Here is a 12,151-nt window from a genome sequence, read left to right on the forward strand (position 1 = left end):
CAAAAAGTGCACGAAGAGAATGAGGAGGCCGGCTGATGTTTCAGAGGAATCGCTCTCACTGGTCAAAGCTGACAGCACACGGTGGCTCACTGCTGTCACCATCTATGCCTGCAGATAATGTATTTTGTATTTTGAATAAAAAGACAGTTGTACATCCCTGAGAAGATAAAAAGAATAAAAGAGCCCACAGTTTGGAAGAAAATATCTGCAAATCATATTTGATAAAGGCTTAGTACCCAAGATACATAAAGAACTTTTACAACTCAACAATAAAAAATACAACCTAATTTAAAAAACGGCCAAAGAATTGAATAGACATTTCTCCAGAGAAAATATACAAATGGCCAATAAGCACATAAAAGATGCTTAACATCATTAGTTGTCAGGGAAATGTAAATTGAAACCACAGTGAGATGCCTCTGTACACCCACGAGGAAGGCTACATTTGTGCTGGACTATAGGGTATGGGTATGGGAATGGGGCTTCTTCTGGGGGTGACGACGTGTTCCGGAATTAGACAGTGGTGACAGTGGCACAGCGCTGTGAACATATTAAAGACCAATGAACTATACATTTCACAAGTATGAATTGAATGGTATGTGAATTATATTGCAACAACAGTAAGGAAAAAAGTGATGAAGGCAAAACCTGAACAGCATCAGTGTGACTGACAGAAGGTTCCACTGGAATATGCTAGCAGAATGAAGAACTGGATAACGTGTCAGCGAAGATGGCATTTTAGGTAGAAAGCCATGAGCTTTCCTTTGTCTTCCCTTTNAGACAGTGGTGACAGTGGCACAGCGCTGTGAACATATTAAAGACCAATGAACTATACATTTCACAAGTATGAATTGAATGGTATGTGAATTATATTGCAACAACAGTAAGGAAAAAAGTGATGAAGGCAAAACCTGAACAGCATCAGTGTGACTGACAGAAGGTTCCACTGGAATATGCTAGCAGAATGAAGAACTGGATAACGAGTCAGCGAAGATGGCATTTTAGGTAGAAAGCCATGGAGCCTTCCCTTTTCCCTCTAATTCCTAGTCATTCATTACACAGGTTTCTATCTACTGCCCTCATACCTTCTGGACTGACTCGGATTTCACACCACCAACCTGGGGCTCTCACAGGAACTCTGGTCCCACACCTAAATTTGCCACCTAGACCCGGTCTCCTACAGGCCATGTTTACCTGGTGATTCTCATGAGTAATCAAAACTGAAGTTAACAAATCTCTTCTTTCCTAGCCATTCTTGTTTTAAATATTTCTCAGACCAGAAAGGTTGAAGCAATAACACTCTTTGTTTCCTTCATCACTTAAATATAAACTTCAAATTTAATAGTTCATTTTTTTGAAGTATAATATTTCTTTTTCTTAAAGATTTTATTTATTTATCTTTAGAGGGGAAGGGAAGGAGAGAAGGAGAGAAATATCAATGTATGGTTGCTTCTCGTGAGTCCCCCTCTGGGAGCTGGCCTGCAACCCAGGCATGTGCCCTGACTGGGAATCGAACCTCGATCATGTGATTCGCAGGCCCGCGCTCAATCCACTGAGCTACACCAGCCAGGGGAAGTATAATATTTCCAGAACTTTTTCTTTATTTGTACAATCCACACCTCCTTAAACATATTCCCGAATCCCTGTAGCAGGGTTAGTTGCAAAAGGCCTAGCAAAGTGCCCAACACGGAGCAGATCCTCATTAAGGAAGGCCTGTCCCTGGGACATGTGCTGCATACACGGTGTTCAAAAGCTGGCTCACTTGGCAGGAGGAGCCCTCTAGTGTTTCCCTATTCCTGTGATGTAACTATTCCCACCATGGCTGATTCAAGTTTGCAAAATTCCTGAGAATTTTATAATTGGCTCTTGTGAGCTCCAGCACACCCCTACCTGCACACTGCTAACCACTGCCTCTTCCCCAAATATTACTTCTATCAACCTGCTCTTCCCCAGTGGGTCCCTTCCATTCTCTTCCTCCTTTATACACATCTATACACATCTAAACATCTTCCCGAACCTGATCCCTTCTATTTCCTGACTTTTCGAATGCAGCGTGCATTTTAAACTAGGCATCCACCAACTGACCTGGGTAGTCTCTATTCACTTCCATTTCTTTGCTCACTCTTTTCTCTTGTCCAGAGTTAACCTCTTCCCTTCTATTTTCTGTACCATTTCAACCCTCTAGACTCAGCTAAAGTGTCATTTCTTCCAAGAAGCCAATACCAGATATTCTAACCTATAAAAATATTCATTTTCCCTGAAAAGCTACAATACTAGTTACCACAACTAAATAAAACTCTTTGAGAGCAGGGGCCTGCCTGGTAATCTGTGTGTCCCACCCAAGGCGGAGCAAAGACTGAAAACATAGTGGTGCTAACAAATGCTGCCGCTCTGAACAATGAGATGATTTCTAAGAGAAACGGCGGGTTTGCAAAGCTCCTGGCTGAGTGAGGACAACTTTACATACCATCTACTCTCCTGCCCTAAGTAGCAGAAAGGCATAGTCCAACAAGAACGAAGAATAGGAAGAGGGTCAGTGGCAAACCCAATGTGTCCAGAATGGGTGACAGTGTTGTGACTGACTTGGCAGAGAGGAGTACCAATGTACAAGGGGCTGGACTGCAGTTCAGAGCCCTGAGAGCCCTGGGAACTGGAACTAGAACTAGGAGGCAGAGCCATCAGAGCCAGAAGTGGGGCTGGATGGTGGAGGAGACACCAAACATTCCCTCCTACTCTCTGTCCCTATGGGTCCAGATGCCCACACCTTCCCACTACCTCAGGAATCAGGAGTGTCTATTTTCTAGAGAAATGGAATGGAAGAGGCTCTCGATTTGGGCACAGCACACAGAGCAGAGGGCTGGAAGAAGGTATGATGGTAACAGGAATATTAAAGGACAGTCTTGATAATAGCCAGTGAGACCGTCTGTCCTGTTGCCCTGTTCCGCTCTAAGGACACTGGTAGCTAGGCATTTACCCTGGACAGGAGACGGAGAACTGAATGTCCCCAGAGCAAGCGCCTATACACTGGTAGGTGGGAGTCTATCTGATCACAGTGCAGCCTGTCCTACCAAAGACTTCGAGTTTCCAATCAGCTCTTGATGCCTCTTTCAAATCCTGATGGCCAGCCAAAGGTCACCAAACATTTGGGGAAAGGCTCTGTGGGAGAGGAGGCCTCCTATCTCCCTGGAGCTGTTTCCCCTTCTTCCATGGTCATAGGATTTTTTTTGCTGGGAATGTGTACAACCAGCATATAGATATGTGCTAGCCTTCCTGCTACCTGGTTATGGCTCGGGAACAGGTCCTGCAAAGCATAATTCGTACAAGTGTCACAGGTACATGCCCTCAGCCCTCTTTTCCCTCCTGCTGCCTAGAACTTAGAGGCCACCATCCTGGACCACAAGGCCCAGAGCCCCACCCTAGAAACAGGCAGAGAGTGAGACGGAAGAGGCCTGGGAACCTGAGAACACTGTGGAGCACAGCTACTAAGAAGGCCTCCTTTCACATGAGTAAGAGTTGTCTACCTTTTAGTCACTAATTATGAGTCTCTGTGACTTGCAGCCAAATCTAATGCAAATGGACACACTCTCTAACGGACAGAAAATCCAACAAACAGAATAAGGATTCAGGTTTCAAGAAAAATTCAGATGCAAACAGAAAATGAAAAAACAAAACTTGAAAATTATAATCAATACTCTAAAAAGAGGAGAAGATAATACATGCATGAAACAAGAACAGATGCTGGAAAGAGGAAGCAAAGAGCTCTTGAAAGTTGAAAAAATGGCAAATCAAGTCCAGAAAAAGCTCTCAGTGGAATAAGAAGGAGAAAGATAGAAATTGGGAGATAGAAAGTGAAAAAGGAAATCTAGAAGCTCAGGGCGGGAGGTCTGATCGTCGATTAACGAGGAGTTCCAGGCAGAGAGAGAGGACAAAATGAGAGTAAATTGTCAAAGAGCTCACAAGTCCCCCAGAGCTGAGGACGGATTTCCTGAGTGAACTGACACACTGAAAGCTCAGTATGACAAATTTGAAAACACAAACATGCACACACAGGTACATCGCTGTAAAATTTAAAAATAACACAGGAAAAAAGATCCTTAAATCTCTACAAGAAAAACAAGTTAGTTGTGTATAAAGGAATAGGAACCGAACTGGTATTGGACGAATCTAAAAGCTGGAACAATATACTTCAAAATCTGAGGAACGGTGACTTGAATTCTGCCTCCTAGAATTCTGTACTCGGTTATGTCACTTGTTACGTGTGAAGTATAAAGTGTACGAGGTCTGTCTGGAAAAAGTCCAGCCATTTTAATGTAATGAGGACAGTGTGTGCAAGTCTGATGTAACCCAGCAGCCAAGGAGAGTGGACTGGAATACGCATGTGTGAACAGTGGTGACTTCACTGTGCTAGTCTGTGGGGGTGGGAGGCACCACTGAGTGAGCACATGTACTGTGTGGCCATCACATTCAAAATGACTAAGCAAGTACAGCAACAAATCTAAATCAAATTTTGCATTAAGCTTGAACATTTCTCTGTGCAAACTATTTGGATGACTCAGAGGGCCACAGCTATGAGCAAATGGTGATTGACAGCTTCATCACAACAATATGCCCACTCATGCATCACATTTCATGGGGAGGTTTTTTGGAGAAACATCAAAATCAGCCCCCCAACAGTCCAGAATTGGCACCCTGCGATTTCTGGCTTTTCCCAAAACTAAAATCACCTTTGAAGGGAAGAGATTTCAAATCGCTGATGAGATTCAGGAAAATACTGAGATTCGGGGTAGCTGATGGTGACTGGGAGAACTGTGTGAGGCCCCAAGGTGCCTACTTTGACAGGGACTTGAGGTACCCTTGTCCTGTGTACAATGTTTCTTGTATCTTGTATCTTCAATAAATGAGCCTATTTTTCATATTACATGGCTGGATACCTTCCAGACAAACCTCCTAAGAATATTTTTAGACATGCAAAGATGTATATGCTCCATCAAAGCAAGGGATTACTTCCGCCAAGATGGAGGCATAGGTGGAAACACTGTGCCTTCTCCCACAACCAAGTTTGAACACAACAAAGGTTTGGAGAACTAGGACACACCCAAAGACCAGAAAATGGAATTATACGGAAGTCCGACAACTACAAACCGTTCGATGGGGACAGTAAGAGAGGCGGAGCCAGCAGCGGAGCTGGGTCGGGCAGGACAGATACCCCGACCTAGGTGCGCAGGCAGCCCGGAACCAGTCGGGGTGTGGGGCAGACTGACCGCGGTCGCACATTTGCGCACAGTGAGACGGACCACACAGGCCCCAGGGCGTGAGGGCTGACGGCGGTGGCACACTCGCGTGCAGTGGGACGAATTGCGTGGGCCCGGTGACGGTAGAAGCTGCAGCCCAAAAGATGGTGCAAGAACTCAAAGTCCCAGAGCCGATAACTGTCAGCAACCGAGAAATTGCCAGCCCTCTCAGAAGCACAATTCAAGACACTGTTTATCAGGATGCTAACAGAACTGGTTGATTATAGTCACAAATTAGAGGAACATATGAAGGCTAAACTAATTGAAATGAAGGGAGATGCACAGGAAACCAATAGTGATGGAAAGGAAACTGGGACTCAAATCAATGGAATGGACCAGAAGGAAGAACAAAACATCCCACCAGAAAGGAATGAAGAAATGAGAATTCAAAAAAATGAGGAGAGGCTTAGGAACCTCCAGGACATCTTTAAACGTTCCAACATCCGGATTATAGGGGTACCAGAAGGGGGAAAGAAACAGCCACGAGTGGAAAACTTATTTGAACAAATAATAAAGGAGAACTTCCCCAGTCTGGCAAAGGAAATAGACTTCCAGGAAATCCAGGAAGCTCAGAGAGTGCCAAAGAAGTTGGACCCAAGAAGGAACACACCAAGGCACATCATAATTACATTAGCCAAGACCAAAATGAAGGAGAGAATCCTAGAAGCAGCAAGGGATAAGGGGACAGTCACCTACAAAGGAGTACCCATCAGACTGTCAGCGGATTTCTCAAAAGAGACCTTACAGGCAAGAAGGGGCTGGAAAGAAGTATTCCAAGTCATGAAATCCAAAGACCTACAGCCAAGATTGCTTTATCCAGCAAAACTTTCATTTAGAATGGAAGGACAGATAAAGTGCTTCTCAGATAAGGTCAAGTTCAAGGAGTTCATCATCACCAAGCCCTTATTATATGAAATGCTAAAGGGACTTATCTAAGAAAAAGAAGATGAAAAATATTAACAGTGAAAGGACAGCAAACACACAGTTATTAGCAACCACACCTAAAACAAAAGCAAACCAAGAGGACAGCTAGATCAGGAGTGGAACCATAGAAATGAAGAACACATGGAGGGTTAGAAACGGGGGTGGGAGGGGGAGAAGGGGGGAGAAGGCACAGAAAATAGCATAGATGGTAGGTAGAAAATAGATAGGGGGGAGGGCGAGAATAGTGGGGGAAATATAGAATCTAAAGAACTTGAGACACGTGGTTATAAACTAAGGGGGGGGGAATGGTGGGGGAGGGAGTGTGCGGGTGGAGGGGAATGAAGGGGGGAATAGAACAACTGTAATGGTATAATCAATCAAATATATTAAAAAAATAATAAAAAATAAAATAAAATTTAAAAAAAGCAAGGGAGTAAACTGAGAAAAACTATAGGAAATCCACCGACCATGAGGCAGCCCTGGGACAGGCACTGGCAGGCCCCCGGGAGCTGCGGTTTGACTTGGAGTCCTAGTGGGGAAGTCCTGGGAAAAGACGGCACTGCCGGGCAGTGAGAGGCACAATCACATGAACAGTAGTGTTGGAAGAGGCTTTCTACTGCTGTGAGGATGTTTAGGAAAAACCAGTGATAGGTATAGAGGAAACTAGGCAAAAAAGAGGCGATTCAAAGGGCAGCAGGGGGCTGGTGCACAAGTAAGCACAGTGGAGACCTTGGATCAGCAGGTGTAGTATCAATAACCTCAATTATGTAAGACCAAATACTGATTTTTTAAATTATGACAATACTGGGAAACCAGAAGTGAGAACTAAAGCCTCACCTGCTTTAGTTCTCATTTTGGTGAGAAATCAAAAATGTCAAAAAGAACAATGAAAGCATGTCATTTATAAATTCAGAGTACCAGAAAAACGGCAGATATAATTTAAAAGTGACTGCTCAGGGAATCAGACGTAGGAAATAAGTGATGGAAGAAATTACCTGTTTTATAAGAAAAAATGTTTTTCAAGTGAGCAGGCTCTCAAGAACTTTACAAACAGTACCCATAATACAACCTAATCGCGAGCCAAAATCCACACTATCCACGTTTAAGAACCTGATTTTATGAGCATGCTCTCTTTTCTCTGAAGCATACTCATGTAACCCAAATGTGGCAGATACTGTTAGCTGCTTAGCCAGTGTCTATACCCCTCCTTGTCTCCTAATGGCTTCCATTCCATTCAAAGCAGCAGTGTTCTAATTTAAAAAGTACCTTTCCCAGCTTCCTATACAGTTAAGGGTGTACATTTAACATGGTCCATGAAATATAAAGGTAAGTAATGAACACACTGAACTCCCCTCCCCTCTCTTCTTTCTGCCCACATAATCACGTGATGCTACCAGATGCATGACCACCCACCATGGGGGGCAAGAAACAAGGACACATTTAATGGCAGCTGAGCAGAAAGAAGGAGCCTGGATCACTGGTGGCTTCACAGAACTGCTACGCAGCCTTGGACTGCCTCCCTTCTTATGTGCTGACAAATTAAATATCTCATTTACTTAAAGACCACTTTTTCAAGATTCTGTTGTTTGCAGCTGAGTGCAAATCCAGAATGATTTAGGCTCAGTATGCAAATGAGATGTAAAATTAGACTACCCCTAGACTCTAAACTCTGTTCCCTTTATGTCTAGAACTTAAGGCCCAGAGGCTGGCGCACACGGTGCTCAGAGTATTTACCGAGGCGCAGAGCACAGCGAATCCCTGTCCAAATAACCTATGGGAGAAGCCAGAGTACAATCCAGAGCTTGGTGAGAAGGGAGTCACCTCAGAGAGTCAGATGAATCTCCACCGTCAGACAGGAAGTGAAGACGGCAAAGTTTACAGAGGGGTGGAAAAATCAGTTAGCAGAAGAGCTAACACTAAGATAAGAATTTAAAGAAACTTTTTGCTGAAATACACATACATAAGTACAAAAGTAAGTGTACATCAATGTATTTTCACAACCTGAACACACCCATGTACCAGACAAGTGCCAAACACAGGACCCCAAGCTCCCCGCAAACGTCTTGTCCCCTCTCCCAGCTATCTAGCATGGGGAGGCTGAATGACATTTTTCTTAACGGCTGTATATAAAGAATAGGGAAAGAGACCAGGTCTGTTTCTTTCAGACGGAATATTTCAGGGTCTAAACATACTTCTTAAGCATTCTTACCCGTTTATATCTCACTTTGGCACAGTAGAAACGATTTTGGCGGAAAAGGTAGTTGCCAAACTCTCGTTCAGTAGCTGCCACTTTTAGGACCTTCTGAAGTGGAAATCGCTCTTGTTGCTCCTGAGGACCAAAGACAAGAACATCCAGCAAGAAAACTGACAGCCACAATACCACAGTGCAAGCGTAGTTACACCGGTTCCGCCTTTCTTCTTCAGAGTGTGTACTTTCCTTTACCGATGTGTGTGTGCCAAGCACTCGTCTCTGTGAATCCCAACGGAAGCCATGGCAGTGATGTTATCGCTGTCCCCACCTGATAGCCGAGCACCAAAGGGAGAGCCACAGTCCTCCTAGAGATGTTCGCTAAAGCGGCAGTTTCCATGCAATTAGAAACTGATGGAACTCGTTAGGCACAAAAATCAGGACCATTTATTCAGCAGAATTTAACAGGTTTTGGTCTGCCCAGGGCCTTACCGATCTACAGAGCCACACGTGCTACCTTGAGTATATATATCAAAATCACCCACAGAACCTGGCTGGTGTGGCTCAGTTGGTTGCGAACCAAAAGGTTGCAGGTTCAATTCCCACTCAGGGCACATGCCTGGGTTGCAGGTTCGGTCCCCAGTTGAGGCATGTACGAGAGGCAACCAACTGATGTGTCTCTCCTCTTTCTCCCCCTCCCTTCGCTTCTCTCTAGAATCAATTTTTTTTAAAAAATCACCCATAGAGCCTCTTTTTAAACATATATGTCCTGTCCTCCCCGACCCTGCCCCAACCCCGGAGGTTCTAAATCAGTATACCAGAGGTGGGACCCAGGATCTGCAAGAACCTGTTTTGCATAAAGATGAAAAAAGATAAGGTCCCTCACATGGGGTGCTGATAGTTTAGCTGGGTAACATCATATACAGATATAAACCTGGGGTGGACCTCTAAAGTCACATATATAGTCAGTGTGAGAGAGAATGACAAAGAGTGCATTCTGATGAGATCAGAAGCCCTGTCTCTATGGGAAGGGTGAAGTAGAGGCAACAAAGAAATGGCAACACTCGAACAGGGACCATACGTCCCACTTTGCCTGGGATTATCCTAGTTTACCCCTGATGTCCTGGTTAATACTATCCAGTTAATACTTCCTTTCACTTGAAGTGTCTTGGGTTAGACAACAAATTATACAAGCACCCGAGTTATGAGCTACCATAAAGCTTGACTTGCTGAAAACCAAACTTAATGTTGAGAAGCAAATGTTCACTGTCTTGCAGAGAGAAGTAAGCAAAGGATGACTAAAAAATCAGCTCAAACTGCTGGTGTCCATAACAAATCCACAGGCTGACCTTGGCCTAGTGCAGTTACCCACACACAAGAAGAGCCAATATGAAGAGAAGTACAAGGAAGTGGGAGACCACCACCACCACCACACAGGAGCCTCGGGGACAGAACCTGGGCCAGAGGACCACCAGCAGAGGTGGTAATTACCCAAAACACAAACACAACACTCTTTCTGTGCAGTGTTGACCTTTGTGCTCCAGAACTTACCGCTGACAAGGCACAAAATTTGTCTGATTCATCAGAATCCAGGAAGTCAAGCAGCTCAATCTCAAACAAGACGGTGCTGTTTGGGGGGATCAAGGGCGGGCAGCCCAGTGTTCCATAGGCATAGGTTGGTTTGAACAGAAACCTAGCCAGCTCTCCTCTCCGCATACTCAGAATGCCCAGCTCCATGCCCCAAAGTGTTATATCTGAAAGAAGGGGCAAAAAATTTGGTTGAAGCTTGCCCAATATCCTGTTCCAACCCTACCAAGTTCTATTTACATCCAAATACCTCCACGTCATATTCCAAGCCTTCAGCATCGCGGTCCTAACTCACTTTTCGGCCACCATTCCAACTCTAGTTTCTCTAGGTTCTGCAGCGCTCTAGCCTCTGCATTTGGTTTGCATGGTTCTTTCTTCCTGCAGCATCGTCCTCCTCCCCTCACGCCCAGCTTCTGCCCTGATTCAAATCGTACTCAAACTTCAGTGCTGGTTTCAAATGCACCCTCTTCCATGCAGCCTTCCCTGATCTGCCCAGCTGGAACGAACAGTGCTATCATTAAGTACTCCTACAACACTGCTCACACTTCCCAGGAACTTGTCGGATTCCACCATGGTAGTTGTCTGAACAGGAGCTAATCTCCCCTGCCACACTGGTGAGGACGCTCTAATCATCTGGGCACATCCTCTCTCTTCATCATGCGTTGTGCATAGTTAACATTCAACAGCTGTTCACTCAATAAACCAACAGAACATAATGCCCAGTGGTTAAGTCAGGACGCAAAGACAGCCTTGCCAGCGGGACATCTCCGAAATGCCTAGTTCTCAAGGAGGGAACCAGCTTGTTTAGCAAAACCGACTCAAAGAATCTACATCCTGGACAGCCTTCCAGTCCCAGGGCATTGCCCCTCACTAATTTCTCTGAACAACCCGGCCTTTTCCAGCTCCTAATGTGAACTTACCTTCTCCAAGCTTCATGAGCCGAGGAGTTTTCCTAAAGCAATTAGAATCAAAAGGCTTGTCCATGTGCTCCAGGTACCCAGAATATTTCACTAGGACAGAGGAAACAGACACAGAAAAATGGACCAACACCCTCACCTCTACAACGTCACATCTCTGTAACTATCACACCAAAACAACAGAATTAGATGCCCTTCAACTGCCCCACACCTTGACCGATAGGAGCAAATCTTTGCTTAACGTTTGGACGCCTGCCCTTGGGCTCTGCGCCAGGAAATTGACTGGTGAGCCTCAGCACGTCAACATGGAGGACATGGGGGGGCCCTTCCTGTCCCGTGAAAATCTGACTGCTAACAAAGTATGTTCTACCCCACAAAAATGCTTTTTTTTTTTGAGAATGTAGCCTCCTCTCCCCCAAAAGAAAGTGCCAGAACCGCCGTTCCCTTCCTACTGCCAGCGCCCTGAGGCCAGAAGGCGCTGGGGTGGGGGTGGGGGTACCGCGGGCCGTACCTAGCACGGTCGCGTCCGGCGTCACCAGCTCGCCAGCACCCTCTCGGACGACGTCCTTCAGCACACCCCGGTCCCCAGAAACGTCCAGCATCCACCGGCTCAACCTCCGGTGAGGAGACTTGGGGGGAACAAAACGGGCTTCAGAGCCGTCCGGCTGCACCCCGACCGCAGTGCCGGGGCCCCTGATCCGCCGGGCCCTCGCCTGACTCCCGGGATCCCGGCATTCCCCACCGTGGCCACGTGGACGAGCCCGGCCGCCCGCCCCATGCTGGGGACTGCAGGCACTTCCCGACGGCTGCAGCCCAGCTGCCCCTTTATACCTGGCCTCCTGCCCCGGACCCCGGCATTCCGTTCAGGGACCGCGAGGGAGAGCTCATGGCTTTGCCCCAACTGCAGCCAACGGTCCTCGGGCCAGGGAGGGCGTGGCAGCGCACGTGACAGGCGGTGGTGGCGGGAAGCATGACAGGGCAGGTAGGAGGGTGCGTGCAGAACACTGTGCAGCACGTGATGTGGGCGTGCGTGGTGGGTCATGTGATGGGGAGGAGCGATGCTCAGCGAGTCACGTGGCTAGAGCATCCTGGTGAGCTCTAGAGACGAGGCCCCGGAAACAGCCTCCAGCTGGAAGGGTTAGACCTCCAGCTGTGGGTTATTTCCACCCTTCTTCTTTATCATTTTTCAACCACTTCAATGCAGCCACTTACTCCGGCTCCGTGCCAGGAAGACTGCTCTTGTT

At 46.2% G+C, this 12,151-nt stretch overlaps 1 protein-coding gene across 1 annotated transcript in view; it reads right to left on the bottom strand.

Moving 5' to 3' along the window:
• Positions 1 to 11,765, bottom strand: part of FKBP6 (FKBP prolyl isomerase family member 6 (inactive)) — a 35,138-nt gene extending 23,373 nt beyond the window's left edge. Inside the window, exons 1-5 of the mRNA XM_037054717.1 lie at positions 11,739 to 11,765; positions 11,419 to 11,572; positions 10,911 to 11,000; positions 9,955 to 10,157; positions 8,425 to 8,544 (exon numbers count right to left, since the gene is read on the bottom strand). Of these exons, the coding sequence (XP_036910612.1) occupies positions 8,425 to 8,544; positions 9,955 to 10,157; positions 10,911 to 11,000; positions 11,419 to 11,572; positions 11,739 to 11,765 (594 nt within the window). The remainder of the gene's footprint in view (positions 1 to 8,424; positions 8,545 to 9,954; positions 10,158 to 10,910; positions 11,001 to 11,418; positions 11,573 to 11,738) is intronic.
• Between the last annotated feature and the right edge of the window lie 386 nt (positions 11,766 to 12,151).

Source organism: Sturnira hondurensis, unplaced genomic scaffold (genome assembly GCF_014824575.4).
Source record: "Sturnira hondurensis isolate 20B ecotype Veracruz unplaced genomic scaffold, ASM1482457v3 Scaffold0008380, whole genome shotgun sequence".
Lineage (NCBI taxonomy): Eukaryota > Metazoa > Chordata > Mammalia > Chiroptera > Phyllostomidae > Sturnira > Sturnira hondurensis.